The sequence below is a fragment of the Callospermophilus lateralis genome, chromosome 5 (genome assembly GCF_048772815.1).
Source record: "Callospermophilus lateralis isolate mCalLat2 chromosome 5, mCalLat2.hap1, whole genome shotgun sequence".
Classification (NCBI taxonomy): domain Eukaryota; kingdom Metazoa; phylum Chordata; class Mammalia; order Rodentia; family Sciuridae; genus Callospermophilus; species Callospermophilus lateralis.
The window spans coordinates 64885222-64904823 of NC_135309.1; the positions used below are offsets into that span (position 1 = coordinate 64885222).

The 19602-nt window shown below is 41.4% G+C and overlaps 1 protein-coding gene across 1 annotated transcript in view; it reads left to right on the forward strand.

Annotated features, from left to right (window-relative positions):
• Sh3tc2 (SH3 domain and tetratricopeptide repeats 2) overlaps nucleotides 1-19602 on the forward strand; it is a 54929-nt gene that overhangs the window by 18914 nt on the left and 16413 nt on the right. Inside the window, exons 6-12 of the mRNA XM_076856743.2 lie at nucleotides 1019-1220; nucleotides 1999-2072; nucleotides 4169-4364; nucleotides 9928-10061; nucleotides 12724-12765; nucleotides 12876-14576; nucleotides 14683-14863. Coding sequence (XP_076712858.2) covers nucleotides 1019-1220; nucleotides 1999-2072; nucleotides 4169-4364; nucleotides 9928-10061; nucleotides 12724-12765; nucleotides 12876-14576; nucleotides 14683-14863 — 2530 coding nt within the window. The remainder of the gene's footprint in view (nucleotides 1-1018; nucleotides 1221-1998; nucleotides 2073-4168; nucleotides 4365-9927; nucleotides 10062-12723; nucleotides 12766-12875; nucleotides 14577-14682; nucleotides 14864-19602) is intronic.

Genomic DNA, 19602 nt, shown 5'->3' on the forward strand with positions numbered 1-19602 from the left:
ATTAGGATACCAAGGGAGGCAAAAATCATTCAAACATGGGAATACTCACAAATGAACCTACTGATATAACTGTACATCTAACATTCCTTTCAGTTCAACACTGACATTACATCAACAGCCTTGTTGGTCACTCTCACTGATTGATATTAGAGCTGCCTGGGGAGTTTTAAAAAAATGTCCATATCACGGTTCCACCTTGGCCAATTTTAAATTCCTGGAGATGGGGCCCCAGTCATTGGCAATTTTTTTTCTTTTTAATTTCTCATGTAATTCTAATGGTATCTAAGATTGAGAAACACTTATCTAAACATGTGATAAAATTTGATTGCAAAATCAAATCGCAAATCTTGAAAAACCTGAAGTATTTAGTGAAATTAAGCAAAGTGATGTTGAAGAACTCCTGAAGCAACCCGTGATCTGTTTACAAATGAAGACACCATCAGATTGGCAGATGGCCAAGTCAGATGACTTAGTAAACACATTGAAAGAGCCAGATTTGCATACAATATTTTTATATAAATGATTCTCTTATGATTGCATTGCACAATTCATGCATGAAAGAAAGAATTGCATCTTGCATTATTATAAAACTCAGGGTAATTACATTCACCTAAATCAACTTATTCTTTGTTGGGTCTAAGCTTTAGTGTGAAGTTGCAATTATAATTCAAATTCTGTTACGTGAAAATGTATTTTTGTTAGTTTTTGTTTTATCTCTTTTTAAAGTAAGGTCCCAATTAAGCCTTCCTTATTCTTACAGATTTCTCAGAAATGTTGGTGTCTATTTTAAGTGAATTTCCTCTCAGTGGCTTTTTTTTTTTCTTGCCACTTTTCCTGGGATCACAAAGGACCTCTTATCATGTTCCCACCTCCCCTTTTCCCTGCCCATAGTCCATTTTACTCTCAGAAAGCAAAGCATTTGGGTTCTCAATAGAAATTTTACCTTTAATGGTAATCTGCTGTTACATCTTGCAACTCATTGGAAAGGGCTTTTTTTTTTTTCTTTTCATTATTACAGACCACTTCTTCTGCAGAGCCCTGTGCTCCTTGACTCAGCCAGCTGAGAAGGAAGGCGAGTGTTTGACACTTTGCAAGAATGAGCTAATCTCTGTGAAGATCTCTGAAGGAGAATCTGAGTGGGAAGGCGTGTCCTTGGTGACTGGTCAGCGGGGCCTGGTGCCTGCCTCAGTCCTGGAGCCTCTGCCTGTCCCTTTCCATCAGTGAGTAGACCCCCCACTTCCTGAGAGTTTCCCTGAGCAGACTGAGATATAGAACAGAGTAGTCTTGCTTTCAGATAATGGCTTCCATTATCTGAAATGGAAGAGAATAAAATTGGAGTGGATTTTTATTGCTTTATTTTTTTAATAGTCAAGAGTTATACAATTTGATGAAATTGGAGACAGCTCTAAATTTCAGAAGCATCTTGTATCTAAGAGGAAATATACCCAAAGGCCTCCCCTTATGCAATATTTTTCAATCTATGGACTGAAGGCCACTTGTATTGGCATGACCTGGGGATTTCAGTACAAATCAGACTCTCTGGTTCCTCTCACACTCTCTTGGGATTGGGACCAGGAGTCAATATTTTGAAATAACTCCCCAGTGAATGTTTTTCTCACTGAAGTTTGGGAATCCCTGCTGAAGATACTATAAACACAAACATATAGAGTGATAATAAACACTTTCCCAGACCATGGACTCCAGGTTGTCTGGCAGAGAATCTGACAGTGAAAATGTAAAGGGATCATTTGTTGGATATTTAACTGACAAACTACTGCAGAGCTAGAAAATACCCCAGGTCTGCTGGACCCCATTTCTTTCCACAGTGCCTGGTATAAAGTAAAAGTTCTCAATAAGTATTTGCTGTCATTAAAATAAGACAAATAGCAGTACTTATGATCCTCATTATCATTTTCCTAATAGACGATTCTGCTCATTGTTCTATTTTTTTTTTTTTAAATCTATGTTTGTTTGCAAACCCCATGTTTCCATTGGCAGATGGTTCCTAAAGAATTATCCAGGAAACTGTGGTCTTTCCAGGAAGAAGGATTGGACAGGCTCCTATCAGATGGGTATGACTGAATTCAAAACACAGTATTGTTAAGGAGATGATGTTGCCCTGCCTACTAATTTTATCTGCAGGTTTGGAATCAGTTATAAATTCCTGTCTTGTTTCTGCTACTGACTGGATCTGGGGAAGTCAGTCCTATCTGTATGGGTGGGTCTTCTTGCCTGTGAAATAAGAGGTCTCAAGTCAGGGCTGCAGCTATAAATGTTTGCAGGGGTAGTCATGACCCGGGATGTGTGGATGGCTTAAATGGAAGAAATTAGGGAATGGCAGGGATGATAGAGATTTAAAGATGGACAGGTGAAAAAAAAAACCAAAAAACCTGGTGTGGGTCAAATTAAGTATTTTGTGAGCCAATTTGACTGATAGATGGCCTATTTTCAATCTCTGGGTGAAAATATTTCTAATTTTCCTTAAAATTATTTGAAATAAAACTTGAATTCAGAAAGAATATGAATGCTGGGCACATAGTAGAGAAAATATTTGTGGAATGAATAAGTGAGATAAATGAACATACACATACATATTTGTTCACACATGCCTGTATTACAGGTGATCTTTACTTGTTTGTGTTCACGCACACACCCCTAACTGTGAGCATGCATGCCCTAACTGTGAGCATGCATGTATCCGTTGGATAATGAAGTACCTAGAGTATACCTTCCTATCATTGTCATCCCTCAAGTTCCCTTTCCACCATGATCCCTAGTACATATCCGTAGCAAAAAGTGCAATTGTACAAGTTCTAAGACCAAATGATACTTTTAAAAATAAAGAACTGGAAGGAATTATGGAACTCAGATGTTAGAGATAATCAATAACTGACCATAAACAAGATTTTTAGCTTTCTGAGGCAATGTTGCCTTATAGTTAGCAATGAAGGGCTTCAAAATCTTTTCTGGGTTCACAGTCTGCTGCATAACTTAATACCATTGGGACCTTGACCATTCACCTGTCCTTATTATTAGTAAAATGATATAATAAAACCAGCTTCAAATGTCATCAAGAGAACTAAACATGATGGCCTCTGTAAATCACGTAGTACCATTTCTTATTGTAGATGTTGTGGTAAGTCCTGTTGTCCCACAAAGCAGGGGAATTTCTTATCTTGAAGATGTCATGGTAGAAACGTGAGGGAAATATCTGAAAAGAACTGAGCCAGTGGTGTTAGAAAAGGAATAAAAGCAAACATGGAAATGGAGGCCACCATTTCCAGGAGAGCAGGATTAGTGGGAAGTTCTAGACTCAGTTTGCTAGTATAAGCTTCTTGCACAATTCACTCTTAGTGCTGCTTCTACTTAGAGTCTAGACAAAGGGGTTTTGATGGTTGCCCTACCTATCTTTTAGGACTCTTGGGAAAACTCTGAGAAAATGACATAAATGTTCTTTGTAAACTGAATAGTACAATCATAAAGAATGATTAGATCCTAATTTGTTAGAAAATTGGGTAGTTACTGTGATCAGAAAGAGAGACTTTCAGATCCCTCTGATCATCAGCACTTTCCATTCTATCAGTGATAACGAGGCTGACCTCTGCTGAGGGTTGACTAGATTCCAGGCATTGTGCACATTATCTCTTTGACGCTAACATTTATAAGCATCAGGTGTGCTTATTATCCCCATCTCACTGTGACTGAGGGTCACAGTGGCCAAAGCAGCTGGAGGATGTATAGAGATATTCTGGTTTAGTGATCCTCACACATTGGTTTATGGATTTGTGCCACCCATGGCCAGGTGTTTACATGGCAGTGGCAAAATCATACCAGGACAATGCTGTGAACTTTTAAATTTTTTCATAAACCACATTTATCCAGTTTTAAGGCATATCCAGTGTCTGGAGACTATTTTTCTTATGCTTTTCTAAACATCTTTTTTTAAAAAATAAAAGAGTGGTGGAAGTGCATCATAGTTCCTCTTTTTGAATGCCTTACTTTAGTAAAATGAGAAGCCAGTCACCCTGTGTCATTCTTGCCAGTTTATTTTTTTTTGGGGGGGGGGAGTTTTACTGGTCTGTCCCCTCACTCAGTCTCTGCACATTGGCAGATCAGGGAAGGCTTGGCTGCTGGTGCCTTATTTATGAGCTGTGTGCCATTTCCCCAGGCAGAGGACGATGCAAGGCCTCGAAGGATTATGAGCGGAAAGAAAAGGACGAACTGAGCTTCTGCCAGGGAGAAAGCATTGAGATTGTGGGCTTCGTCATCCCCGGGCTTCAGTGGTTCATTGGGAAGTCAATGAGCTCAGGAGAAGTGGGCTTTGTCCCCACCAAGAGTATAGATCCTGATTCCTGCTCTCCAATGTGAGTATGCCATGAGGTGTCATCATCTTTGAGTTGAGACTCAGTGTTCATAGGATAACAGAGGCAGGCCTTGGAGTTAATGGATTATATTTGGACTTAGGCATCTTGCATCTTGCCCTACATGGCAACAACTTTCAGTTCCATTAAATTAGTCACCACACTTTCACTGGCTTGGTTGTAAGGTCCACACTCTCACACAGCCCCTGTATCACACAAGGAGGCTGCACCACTTTCTTCTTATCCACAGTGCCATCTGTTGGTCTTCGCAGTCACCTGTGCGAACTCATGAACCACAGATTGCCCATTTGGTAGGAAAGGGGAAAGAGAGGCTGGAGATGGGGGAAATCAAGGGGAACCGGGTCCTAGTATACCCCCAGACCCTCTCTGGATTGCAGATCTTCTTGAACCACCGAGGAGGGTGAATTTTGAGCTCAAAGGAATGGTAGCCCAGCAAGTAGCCTCAACAGTGGACAGTGTGCTGAGGTTGCAGGGTATGGGCCCTGTGCGCTGTGCCAATGGCTGCCACTGGGTGTCACTCTGAGCCTGTGATCTTTTGGTAGGGGATTTCTGAGGATGGTCTCAGTGTTAGCTGAAGTTCTCTTCTACATGGGTTCCCTCCCTATTCTTCCACGAGGTGTGTGTTCACACACAAACATACCAAATTGGTCCTGTATTGAGAGAGGAATTCCTCCACAGGCTGTCTCCTGGGTCAGATTTAGCCTATGCCTCTGACCCATAGGGAAGGGCCCCTGCTTGTCCAGGAAAGTAAAACTGTGGATTTCCTTTTTCTCACAGCACAGGGTTTAACTCCAGCTCTCTAGTCTCTCAGCAGTAGCTGATGGAAAGCCAGTTCTTAAAACTTGCAACCAGCATTTTGCCCAAACAGATATAGTATTTGGGTTTGGCCAGAGTGGCATTGGGGAACTTGGAGCTTCTGAGTGTGATAGAAAGTCATATCCTTCCTTTATTAATGTTGAAAAAGATCTGAGATGTGTTTGTGCATGTTTTATAAGCAAAAGACTTGGGGGATCTTTTTACCCCATCTGACTTTTTATCTTCTGATTCCTGCTCCAGAGGCAAATGCTGCTTGAAGTTGCTTTGTTATCTTTGTCTTTTTTTCTGATACTTTTAAAAATTGTTAATTGTTTATAAGAAAAAATTTGATATTACCTACTTAAAATCTCATATAATTTATTTTCTGCAACTGGCATTTTTTCCGTTAACATTGTAAACTGAAGGTTTATTCACATTGGGATAAGTATAATTTATTCGAACGGTGTTACTTAAAGAAAATGTATATACTTGCATGTCTAAACTAAAAACAAACAAACAAGATTGGTACATTAGTGCACTCAAGAAAAAACATAAAGAAAAGATAGTATTACAAATTTTAAAAATTCTATCTTTTATTATACCCTCATTTTAGTCTTCATATTATCTTTGTCTTTTTTATATTTTCCATTTCTTGTGGCAGATATTTTTGCTGTTGAGAATTTTGTTGTTAGTTTCATAGCTGTTTCTATGTAGGTAAGCAGTATTTTTTCTAAGTTTCTCATTTTTTTCTTTGTCATTGATGAAACCATACAATTATACCATATGATATATTCTATCATAAATTTACAGTAGATTATTTACTTTATTCTTCAAAAAATACCTACTAATAGGTAGTTATTTCCAAGAAGATGTGTGAATTGTAAATACTCCTAGTAATTTGTTCTTCTTTGTCTTACATATACTGAAAAATATACTCTTAGATGATGATTTAACTAGATACAGAATAGCATCTTCAAAGTGTGAGGGAAAGTAACTATTAATATAAATTTCTAAGTCCATTTTCAGCATTTAATTTTATTAGTTTTTTTTTAGAGAGAAATTTTTTTTCCTTTGGGCAATCATGTTTTTAAAATTACATTAACATTTTAAAATTATGTTAACATCCACAATGTCATTTGTCAGTTTCCTTGAACTCTCTCCAAGTACCTCTCTCCAACATTTACATTGATTATTTTATTATTCATTTTGTTTCTATTTCATTAGTCTATGTTCTTATTGTTTAGATTTAATTCTTTCATCCCATGAAATTGAACAGTGAAGTAATAGATAATTGAATCCAGAAGGAAAAATTAGGAGAAATGGACAATTTGAAAAGACTTATAAACATGAAGAAATGGACCTCCTGTTAAAAATGATACTATTTTTATTTATTTTGCTCAGGATTTGGTGTGCTTCTTCAATCAGAAGACTCATGTCTTTCTTCAATTCTGGAAAATTCTCAATCATTCTCCCTTTGAATACTGCCTCTCTTTCATTCTTTAATCTCTCTTGTGGAATTCCTCTCAGAGGTATGTTGGACCCATTCTATCCTCAGTCTTACTTAAATCAGTTCTTTTGTAATAGTTCACCATTTTTTACTTTAGACCACATTCAGGGTAATTTCCTCAAAATGATCTTCAGTTTTGCTAATTTTTTCCTCAGCTGTAACTAAACTTGCTATTTAATCTCCTACCCCTCAAATGGCACATTGTCTTTAATTTCCATGCCTTTGTTTTCTATTTGAATTTTCCTAGTGTTCACAGATGGTTGTTTCTCTTTTTGCAATGTTTCATCTTTTCTTTGAAGTTTCTATTCATTCTATTCTTTGGATTAGTGCTATTTCTAGTTGTGCAGAATATATTTACCTGAGTATGCATCTTCTGGATCTCAATGTCTTTGTGGGTAGTTCATTTTCTTAATTTGTACTTTTGGATTTGTATTTTTTTGTTATGTGAAGTAATTGCCAACATTTAGAAGTGTTGCATGAATCTTGGACTGAAGAAAATTTCCCTGTGGAGTAAGTTTTACACTTGCTTCTCCTGGAATCCTAGGAACTCATGATCCAGGACTAATTTTTTTTTTTTTTTAACTGTTGTTCTTTGTGGCACCTTCACTGTACAGTGTAAATTCAGATTCCATACCTTCAATGGTGTAGGCTTAGTTGTTTGATTTTTTTTCTAGGGACTCAGGTAGATGAAAAGTGTGCTCTTGACAGGCAGTGCAAAGTTTTCCACTCACCTCTTTGAGGAAGTTGTTACCCTTTCAAAGTCCAGACTTTATGAATAGAGCTTAATTCAGTTCCCTGCTTAACACAGGTTCAAAGTCACATCTCCTGACCCTGGGGATCATTTCAAGATGAGCCCCACTTCTGAGGACCAGTATCTGAGTTGAAACCATCAGGATCTCTGGGCCAACTGCTTTAACTTACCAACCTGAGTTTGGTTTCTGCTTTATTTTCTGGATCCCAGGGATTTCCCTTTCTTTAGAGTTAAAGCATGGCTCACAGTGGTTATCTCTGCTGTACATTATCCAGGATTTGTGTGTCCAGAGAGAAGATCCCTTTAGAATACTTTAGGCTATCATATTGCCAGAAGCTTTGCCATATTCTTCTAACCAAGCTTTCATTTTATAAATCCACAACATCATTTGTCAGTTTCCTTGAACTCTCTCCAAGTATCTGAAAGTCAGAACGCTAGCAGATCAAGTCTGAGGCAGTGGACCTCAGAGGTACAAGACCTAAGATTCAGTCTCAGCTTCATCACTTTGTGGCTGTGTAATTCTGACCATGGACTCTTTCATAACCATTTTCTTCACCTATGAACATGGATTTAAACACCTACATCATAGAGTTATTATGAACAGTAAATGATATGGTCAGTTCTTTGGGGAGAATCTGGAGATCAGGCCAGAGAAATGGGGGCTCAGTGGACATGGTGAGATAAACCCTAGGCCAGAATCAGGACATGGCTCTAGTACTAGTTCTGCCATTAATTACTGCAGTAGCCCTGAGCACTTCATGTAGTTGCAAGTTTCTTCTTTGGATTTTAAGCTGCCTTACCAGAGCTATGGAGACAAAGGGTGAGTGGCTGACCACAGCATACCCTCCTGAATTCTATTATTCCCTGATCTACCACATCTAAAACACACACTTCAGTTTTCGGTGCCTCTATTTCTTCCTCTGCAAAAAAGGTGTAAATTGTACCTGCCTTGAGCTCATAGGACAAGGGACCAGACAGGAGAAAGAGACACAGAGGGACAACTCTGGAGATTTTCGAGGAACCCCTACCTTTTCTGTAGAGGAGGCTCAGTGTATGCATGAGGGAAAACTCCTTGGGCTTGGTGAATTAACCACCTTAAAGACAGTGCTTGATGCTGACTCAGTGCCAGGAGCAGGGCCTGTTCCTACTAGCCACCCTGGAGCACCTTATAATTCCCCAGGGTAGTCGATAGAGCACTTAGAAGTGTCTTATTTCCATAGTGGGAAAACTGGCCTTGAATTAATCCTAGTTGAAGTAAGTAGACATTGACTCCTTTTGATAACATTTTCTTGTTGTAGATGAAAATATTGCTTCATTAAAAATATTAATGCACACTCACAAAATTGTATGTGCCTCATAGGGTAATTATGGGGATTAAATGAGATAATAGTGTATGATTCATCATAACCCTCCAATAGTATCAGTCATTATTAACTCTTGGATTTCTCAGGTGATTTTTTAGGCATAAGAAAGAGAATGAAATGAATCTGATCTAACTTTCCTATGAATATATGTGAATATGCCACAGTGAATGTCAACATTGTGTACATCCACAAGACTGGGATCCATATCCTATATCCATAAGATATACTCTATGTTTGTATAAATGTAGAAACAGACTCTGTTATCATGTATAACTAAAAAGAACAAATAAAACTTAAAAAAAAATTGGCCCTGAGGTTCAAAAACAATTGAAAGTGATCTTAAAACATTTTCAGCTAGGTAGTGGATTGAATGCTTCCTAAGGCATTTCTAGTTGCAAATTCTTAACTAATTCCATGTAAATTTTAACAACTCCACAACACATCTCTAGTTAAGCAAACTAGTCTTAACAATCAGGTTACACAGCAGGATGAGTATAAAGATCCTTTGTTTATGATCATTTCTTCCAGGCCCCTGACTCCCCCACTCATGCTTTTTCTCCCTTCATATTACATAATGCTGTTCTCTGCCATGTAACCAAGTCTCAGCAACTGTGACAGATTCCTTCCCAACACAGTGAAACTCTCTTCATTGTTCCTCTAGATTGTATTACTTGTCCCTAACTTTTTCCTCAAATAGCCTAAGGGCAAAGAAACTTCTTTTAATGGTTTCTTTCCAATCTTTATACTTCAGACAACCAGATCCTATTTATCCCATAAAAACTGGGCATCATGTGGCCTCAAAGAGTGGGTTGTGGTTGAGAGAGAGGGATTTTTTTTTTCTTTTTTCTTGCAGGGGAGGAATGGAGTTTTAGGAAGAAGGGTGTTTGCTTTTCCACTTTGACCTACTTTGAGAACCACACAGCTCAGTTCTCTGTGCACGAGGTGCTAATAGTTCTTTTTCTTTGGCAGGAAAAATATAATTTGCAACAGTAAGCTGAAGAGTCTGATTTCAGCCACGAGCAATGGGTTGATTGCTTCTCTAACTTCTTTACTGCATCCGAGAACAAAGAGAAGGAGATGGAGCCTGGAACTGGCACTGACCTGTCTCTATCTTGTGCCCCAATGCAGGAGCAAGAACTCTGCGTTTTTCAGTGATGAGGAAAGGTGCTCTCTGTGGGCCCTAGGAAACGACAAGAAAGCGGAGTGTGCCAGCTTCCTCCACACACTGGCTCAGACTGACATCACATCTGTCTACAGGCTTAGTGAGTGTTTGGTCTTTAACCTCCTCAACTAGGAGGGTATCCCTACTCAGGAATAGACTATCTCTAAATTCTAATCCCATCCAGGAATTTGGCGCCATAGTCACTATTCAGTTGATGACTGGATCATATTTGATTAGCTGCATTTCACTTTAGATTTCAGATATTTCTGACATTGCACAGGACATATTGTCTAGAAAGTATGAGATAAGATGAAATCCACTTGCCTACACCGTGAGTGTCAGCTGCATTGGGTCTTCTATCCCAACCTCAGAAAAGAACTTCCTGAACTCTGGCTGAAGTCCTTCTTTTGAGGGATGAAATAAAAACCTAATAAGAAAGATGGGGATCATAGGATGTCCCAGCTGGAAGGGCCCTAAGAGATTATTTCTCCCCTCATTTTCCATACTGGGAAACTGAGGTCCAAATGAATTAATGCCAGAGTCAAAATAAGAACTGCTGTCTTCTAACTCCCCATCAGGACAGCCCCTTTCACCACACTGCCCCAGACAAAATGATATTGGGCTCTTGGATACATTCGCCTTGTGGGGTGAGGGGTCTCAGTGTCTCGCACATTTTCCTCAATTTCTGAAGGATTGGGTGAGCAAATAATGGATGATACTGATTTCCTGTGTCAGGAAGCACATTCACTCTCTGATGATGGTTTGAAGAAGAATTCTTTTTCTTCCACTTCTTCAGTGATGATGATGTTGTGTCCACTCCTGTGTAGATGGGCCATATTTCATGGGTACATCCAGAGATACTGCATGAGGCACTGTCAGGCCAACTCCCAGGATATAGGAGGGGGTTGGAGACTTTATCCATGCATAAGGAGGAACACCTACCCCAGATATCGGCTCCCAGCCCAGCTTTGCTTTTGAGCAGATCACACTGGTCCATAACTCTGAGGCAGCCAGTTGAAGCTGACACTGCCTAGTAGATGTGGGTGAAGACTGAAAACCAAGGAAAGCTCAGGGTGTGCCATGGGAGGGCAGAGGAGGGTGGCAGACTTGGGTCAGAGGTTATCTGCTACTCTTGATCCATTGGTCGTGAGACCCAAGGGTAGGCCCAGGCAGCATGTTGTCTTTTGTTAAAGGTCAGGGGTGCAGCTCTGCTGAGCTTAGGTTGTGCCCTAGAGTCATGCAGCTGCCCTGGCACCGAGGCAGTTGGAAGAGGGCTGTCTCAAGAATAGAGTCCAGCTTTCTCGACCTGTGACTTGGGAAGGAGTGACCCTCTGATTCATCTTCCCATCTGGTAACTCATTTGTGCTCTTGATGTCCTGGCCCCAAGATAAATGACTGCAGTAAGACTGGTACACACCTCTCAGTGTCAGAGAGGCCAGGGCATGTGAGCAGTTTTCCAGAGCCAAGTTCCTCAGCTCTCCATCTTTAGCTGTGGGGGCTCCCACTCTACAAGTTGCAGACTTTGAGTGTCTGCAGTGACCGTCTCAGAAGCAGGCTTCCCTGGATAGCAGAAGGAAGAAGGTTGACTCAATGAAGGGCCTGCGGGTCTTCCATGTTCTCTGGCAACCCAGAAAAGGCCCACAGACAGCTGTTGCTTTTCTGTCAGGAAGAGGTGGAATCTTCTCTTTAGTAACCCCCATCTGTGGCTTATGAAATCTGGCCTTTACCTCCTCAGCTCCACGGTGGCTCTTCAGGCAAGAGTGTTAATTTATCCACTGCCAAGCTCAATGTGTCTTCTTGGTTCTTACTTCACTTGTTTTACTTTTGTGATGCTTGGTGCCTGCATCCCAAGACACCTTGGCCTCTGCGACTTTCCTCTCTTTGCCCTTTTGGTCTCTTTCTGCCAGAAATGCTAGTGTTCTTCAGGCTTATTAACTAATCTCCCTCTCCTGTTCTCCCTCCCTTCCTGCTCCACTCTCCTTCCAAATGCTTTGCCTGTGTGATCGCATTCCATCCTGGGACGTTGGCCATCTCCTGGTGACCTGCTGTGGGCCACAAATCTGTATTTGCAGTCTCCGCTTTGCTCCTTAGCTCCAGACCTACTTTATTCTCTGCTGAGAGCTCCTGCAAGTAATTCAAAATTAAGATGGCTAAAGCTGTACTCAGGATTCTCCTTTCTTCCTCCTCATCCCACCTGTGTATCCAGGGAACAAAACTGGGCACCTCTGAGGCATTTTGCTCTTTATTCCTTACCTAGTCCCCCTGCTTGTGCCACTTTTACCAAGCACAGTGTCCAGTGCCTTGTGCACATTAACCCATGCTTGTCAAGTGGATGGGTGACAAGTGAATGGAGCATGTGATACACGGGGAGCAGTGTCACACCCTGCCAGATGCTCTGCACTTGGAGTTCAGGCCTGGCTCTGTGGAAACTTGCTGAGAGTTTTGCATCTTTTTAGCCTTCAGATTTCATCATCCCCCCACCCCATACCAGCCTTTTGGTATAGAGCTTGTTTCCAGATTTCCTTCTCTGACTCTGGGTCTCAGTTCCCAACTGTAAAGTATAAGGGTTAAACAGGAAGGTCGGGTCCATACAGCTCTTAGACTGATGTGAAAGGGGCAGATTCTGTCATTTTTAAACCATAACCGATGGTCTGAAACTTCACTACGAAGCTTTCTAGGGGTTCCTGGCCTGGGTCCCTGGAGGCATTGGCACGGTGACTCATTCTGACCTAACATTAGGTATGTCCTTCATCTCTACCTAGGTGGGTTTGAATCCATCCAGAATCTTCCCAGTGACTTGAGCGGTGAGTAGAAATCATGCTGAACCTGGCCTCTCCTCCTTCAGGTCAGCTCGCTTGACCTCTTGCCTAAGTTGCAGATGCTCAGGGTTGCTCAACTCTGCCTGTCCTTATAGCATCCCAGGCTGAAGGCTTCCACGAGGCCAGGTCTGGTGGAGCCTGGGAGGAGCGACAGTTCGTGGGCTCCAGATACTCCAGCAGCTCCGGGGACTCCCACCTGGAGGAGGAGGAGCTCCTCTCAGCCGCCTCGGACAGCTATCTCCTCCCGGAACCCGATGACCTTGATGATGCCGAACTGTTCATGGACCTCAACACTGATCAGGAAGAGGAGGAGGCTGATAGCTTTAGCTCCATATTGGCTTTTTTGGATCATGAGGGTTACACCGACAACTTTAAGAGCCTGTACGATTTCTCCTTCTCTTTTCTTACTTCTTCGTTTTACAACTTCTCTGAAGAGGATGAGCTTGTGGCCTATCTGGAGGCCTCCAGGAAGTGGGCCAAGAAGAGCCATATGACCTGGGCGCATGCCCGGCTCTGCTTCCTCTTGGGCCGGCTGAGTGTCAGGAAAGTCAAGCTCTCCCAGGCCAGGGTGTACTTTGAGGAGGCCATCCATATTCTCGATGGGGCCTTTGGGGACCTATCCTTGGTGGCCTCTCTGTACATCCACTTGGCTGCCATCTATCTGAGACAGAGGCTGGTGCATAAAGGCCCAGGCCTGCTGGAAAAGGCAGGGGCTCTGCTGGCCTGCCTGCCGGACCGTGAGTCCAGTGCCAAGAGTGAGCTTGATGTGGTGGCCTATGTGCTGCGCCAGGGGATTGTGGAGGGCAGCAGCCCCCTGGAGGCCAGGGCCTGCTTTCTGGCCATTCAATTGCTCCTGAAGCTAGGCCGGCATGAGGAAGTCCTGCCCTTTGCTGAGCGCCTGCAGCTCTTGTCTGGACATCCTCCTCCTTCAGATGCTATGGCCACCATCTTGAGTTTTCTCTATGACAAGAAATATCTTCCGCATCTTGCAGTGGCCTCTGTCCAGCAATGTGGTACTCAGAGCGCTCAGGGCGCATCTCTTCCGGTTTGGCAGGTCTACTTGGTCCTCCAGAATACCCCCAAGCTCCTTGGCATTTGTTCCTCAAGCTGGGGTGAAGTTTCTGCCCTGGCCTGCCCAATACTCAGGCAGTCGCTGGCTGCCTGTGAGGAACAAGCTGACTGGAGCACCCAGAGGGCTCTGTGTCTCATCCTGTCCAAAACATACCTCCAACACAGGTCTCCTGATGGTGCCATCCACTACCTAAGCCAGTCCTTGATGCTGGGGCAGCTGCTGGGTGAGCCAGAAGTCTTTGAGTCTTCCCTCTGTCTGGCATGGGCCTATCTCTTAGCCAGACAGGCGAAGAAGGCTCTGGAAATTCTTGAGCCACTGTTATGCTCCCTGAAGGAGACAGAAAGTGTTGCCCAAAGTGGAGTGGTTCATAACCTCCTGGGGCTTGCACTCCTAGATGAAGGCTGTGTGAGCAAAGCTGCCGTGAACTATCTCCAGGCCTTGAACAGAGCTTGGGAGATGGGGGATGTACGTAACCAGGCAGTGATTATGGCCAATCTTGGTTACCTGACCTTCAAGTCCTGGGCTCCACAGCCAGCCAGGGACTTTCTCCTTCAGGCAGTCCAACTCTATTCTGAACTCCAGACCTGCAAGGAGACCGACATGGAATTAGTACAGGTGCTTCTCTGGCTGGCTCAAGTTCTGGTGTCTGAACACCAGCTGACCCACGGTCGCCTATGTTATGAAATGGCGTTGCTGTTTGGCTTAAGGCATCAACATCTAAAGAGTGAGTATGTCCCGTGCTGCTGGGGAGCATTAGGGAAAATTGTTGGAACATACTTTGCTTGTGTCCTCTCTCTAGACATCTCATTCGTGTCCTGCTTTATGTTCAGGTCAGCTTCAGGTCACCAAATGCCTCTGCCATTTCTACAGCTCTGTGTCCCCAAATCCTGAGGCATGCATCATGTACCACGAGCGCTGGCTGGCCCTGGCTCAGCAATTCAGGGACAGAGAGATGGAGGGGAGGCTGCTGGAGTCCCTTGGGCAGCTCTATCGAAATCTAAACACTTCCAGGTGAGTAATGCTTAGGGACAGTCTTCGAAGTAGCTTTCTTTCCCTAAGGAGAAACAGTAATCTCTCCTTCAGGAAGAAAGTTCCAATGCACATGGCAGATGCACTGCATCATGGAAAAATAATTCTGCATTCTTCTGCAGCCTCCATGTAGTGCCATCCATCATTTGAGCTGTGTGACACTGGGCAAGTTATATACTTTCTCTGTGCCTTGTTTCCTCATCAGTCAAAGGAGGATCTTAATGGCTTCTATCCTGAAGTGTTATTGTGAGGAATGAATGAGTTAAAGCTCAAGGCATACTTGGAACAGGGCTGATGTATAGAAAGGCTTGGGAATGTTGACTACATCACTATTACTTGTATGTTTCCATAACAACCCGTCACATGACTGTGGATGAGGGTGTGTTACTCAGAGAGGCGGCATTATGCTGAGGTCCATGGAACCTTTAAGAGGTCTCCATTGTCTTCATTAAGGGACACAAAGTAAATAAATCCACTGATGTCAGAGGTATAAAATTTTATGGTGAAAACTTTGCTTGGGACCTTACCTTTAAAACGAAAGTGGAAATTATGAAACAAAGTTTATTTTCACCTATACACTAAGTCTTAGCTTAATGATACAATAAGAGTTGACTGCTCAGATTAATTGTGTGGGTAAAATTGTATAATGTAGGAGACATGTTTTGTTTTGTGATTCTCCTTTTGATGCAATCTTAAGCTTCATTTTTTTTTTTTTTCCCAAAACATGCCCCAACTTAACTGTATAACCCCAAAGCATCTTTTAACTCGTTGGTATTCAAACTAGTGTCACTTGAAGTGTCTTGTTATCTGCAGCAGAGGTTCTCTGTCTCTTCACTGGTCTAAGGCTACTTGGTCCTCCTTAGCCATTAGGCAGCCTGCAGTTCTGTCTTCTGACAAGCCTTTTTAAGATTCCATGAAGGCCTGTAGGCTTTGCAAGATTTTCCATTTCACTTTGCAACTTATTTGCATTATAACGCTGTGTTCATGATTACAAAAAAGTTCTAAATTAGGGGGGAGGGGTACTTGTAGTATTGAGCACAGAGAAGCAGTTGAGGAGAGGCTAATTAAATGACAGCTTTTGTTTTTAGGCAACATGGTAACCTCAGGTGCCTGGACTATCAGACAATGAATAATGACATAATGAACTCTCTCTCTCTTCATCTAGAGCTATGCCTATATCTGTATCTCCCCCTCCTTTTCCCTCTCTGTTACCCTTCTTGTCTCTTAAAGAAATCAGGTGTCCTCCAAACTTTCCACTGTCTTTGCCTTCAATTCCAGGGGCGAGTTTTGGATCTATGCAGCATGGGGCAGGGGTGAGGGGGACAGGAGAGAGGCCTGGCATCAGCCTACCCTTTTTCCATTGTAGGACACCCTAGGAGTTTGGATGCTTCTGGAGCAGATCCAAAAGGCAGGTTTCAATGAACCTTTGAGATGAAACAATCACATGCTTACAGTGAGGCACTGTAGAGCCAGGCTTTGGAAAGTCGAATGTGAGGGACTGGAGCGAGGGTGCCACGTATGTTTCAGACTTATTGCCTCCTCTTGCTGTGGAACAAGATCAGTCATAGATTAATCTTGCTCCTGGCCTTGCCAGCCATCCTTTGCTCTTCAGTCCCCCACCCCAACCACAGTTGTCAAAACCATAGATGTCCTAATAGGGAAGCCAGAGTGAAAGCCCTGGATGCAGTCAGCGTTGACTGCAGAAGCCGTATCTAGGTGTTCAGAATCACCATCCTTCTTAGATGGTGTGGTTAAAAAGGAACACGAGGGAAAGAGGGGCTGCAGCTGGTTCTGGAAGAGACTGAAGAAAGTAGGAGCTATGGGGCTGGGAAAGGGGTAATCACACTGGATGGGTAATTGGGAAACTAGGTTCTGCTGTGACTGATAACATGTTCTTAAACAGTCACTTTTCTTGGTTGTTGCATTTACAAAGTTAAGTTGAATCATGAACCTTCTAATTCTAAAATGTTGACTCTGGGACCAGCTACCTATGCTATTTTGTCACTGACTCTTGGTACCAGAATTCTTGCAGCCTCTTAAGAGTTTTGACTTTGCGCAGGTGGGGGCAGATTCTTAAAGTTGTGGGCATTTCAAAGGGTTTTTGAGATCAGAGACCTAAACTTTAGAGATCTGAAAGACTTTAAAGCATGTTCACAAGTTCTTGCAGGCAGACATTGTGTCTAGCATGGAACTAGATGTACCATAAGAGCTAGATGTACTGTGTGGGCAGTCGAGTGGTAAATCAGTTACTTAGTCCTCTAACTTGTGACCCTTAAGCTGCAGCTGCATGCTGACTTGGCCACAGTGATTAAGATGGAAATGGGGAGTTGTGCTTGAGAGAGTCCCTGGCTTTTTAGTTCAGAGCTAGATAAGGAAAAAAGGTAGCTTACAGGTAGGCTCTATGGTCTTTAGTGACAAGGATGGTGTTCAGATTTGCTATCAGTGGAAGCTCAGATGCCCATTCCAACAGCCCTTGGCATTCACTGACCAATATAGTATTAGCCACAGAACACTTTTCTTCAGAAGTATTCACTGATAAAGATCCAAGTAATGCATAATATATTAGGACATAGAGATTTGCATCCAAATGTGGGATGAAGATTTTTCCTAAAATTGAACAGTTGCTTATGGTGAGCAAACAAACATTAAACTGGCACTGAAGATTGTAAGTTGAAAAATAAAGGTCCCCTTGCAGCAGTCCCCAGACTCCCCAGAAGGAACTATGTAAAGATTTTAAATAGCTATAAAGAAATATTTTATGCATATGAAAGATTATGTATAATGCATATTCTCTATGTTAAATATTAGATGTTTTAAATATAATTGCACCAGTATAGTCACAAACGGGATCATGATAATAGTTATGTTGTATATATAATGTTCTATTACTTGCTTTTTCATTTAAAAATATCACCATGAAATGTTCCAGCATCTTATCTTTCCAATGTGTCAGGCACCATGGTTGGTGCTGGGGAATTTAATGGTTAGGAAAAAGAGTCTAAAATAACTGTTCCCAAATGGAGCAGCCTACTCTGAGTGGGAGTGACATCTCACCATCACAAGTGTTCAAGCAGAGGATGACTGTTCAGGAACTTATAGAAGAGTTTCCTGAATTGAGTTGGACCTTTATTGAGGTATTATAATTATATGACAAAAAATCCATCCTTTGCAGCATACAATTTAGTTTTTAGTACATTCACCAAGCTGTGTAACCATCACCACCAACTAACTGTAGAATATCTCCATGACCTTCCTCCAAATCTTGAATCCATTAGTGGTCACTCCCCATTACTCATCCTCACCCCATCTCTGGAAACCACTCATCTACTGTCCATCTCTATGGATTTTTCCTATGCTGGATATTTTATATAAATGGAGTCATATAATATATGGCCTTTTGTGACTGGCTTCTTTTACTTAGTATGATGCTTTCAAGGGTCATTTAGTTTGTTACATGTATCAGTATTTTATTATTTTTTTTATTGTTGGACAATATATACCACATGTGTTTATTATGTGATATACCACATTTATTTATTCATTCCAAAGTTGATGGATATTTGGCTTGTTTCCATTCATTACATTCATGAATGTTCATGTAGGAATTTTTGTGTGAAGATATGTTTCTAATTCTCCTAGGTGTATACCTAGAAGTGGAATTACAGTCATGGGGTAACTCTGTTGGAGTGTTTGGGGGAACTGTTCTACTGTTTTCAAAGTGCTGCACCATTCTATCCCCAAAGTGATAGATGAAGGTCCACCCAATCTCCACCCACCCTTGCTCTTCCCCTGTCTTCTTCATTTTCTGTCTTAGTGGGGATGAAATGAAGCTCATTATATTTTTTTCCCATTATGGTTTTAGTTTGCACTTCCCTACTAGCTAAAACATTGAACATCATTTCATGTGCTTACTTTCTATTCATGTATTATCTTTGGAGAAATGTCTATTCCAGTCATTTGTCCATTTTAAAATTGGGTCTTTTGCCCTTTTATTGTGAAGTTGTAAGAGTTTTTTTTTTTAATTGTCAATGGACCTTTATTTTATTTATTAATTTATTTATATGTGCTGCTGAGAATCAAACCCAGTGCCTCACACATGCTAGGCAAGCGCTCTACCACTGAGCCACAATCCTAGCCCTTGTAAGAGTTTTTTTTTTTTTTTTTTTATAAACTTATTTTGGATACAAGTCTCTTATGAGAAAGCATTTTATTCCAACTCATGGGTTGTGTTTTCACTTTTTTGATTGCTCATAGAATGAGTTGGGAAATGGGCCTTCCTCTTTATTTATATATATATATATATATATATATATATATATATATATATATATATTTTTTTTTTTTTTTTTTTTTTTTTTTTTTTTTGCTAAGAGTTTGTGAAGGGTTGGTGTTAATTCTTTTTTACTTTTTTGGTAGAATTCTGTCATTTTTTCTGTATGTAATTTAGGGCTCCATCATTAGGTGCTTACATATCTATATTTGCATATCCTTATGGATCAACTATCTTATCACTGTCAAATGTCCCTCATTGTCTTTAGTGGTAATTTTGTTCCTTTTGTCCAATTTTGAACAGGCACTTCAGGTCCTTTCATACTTTTTGCATAATATATATATATTTTTACTTTCTAATCTATTTATTTGTCTTTGAATCTGAAGTATGTTTCTTATAGACATTATATAATTGGATCATTTAAAAAATTGATTCTTTTTATGGGAGAATT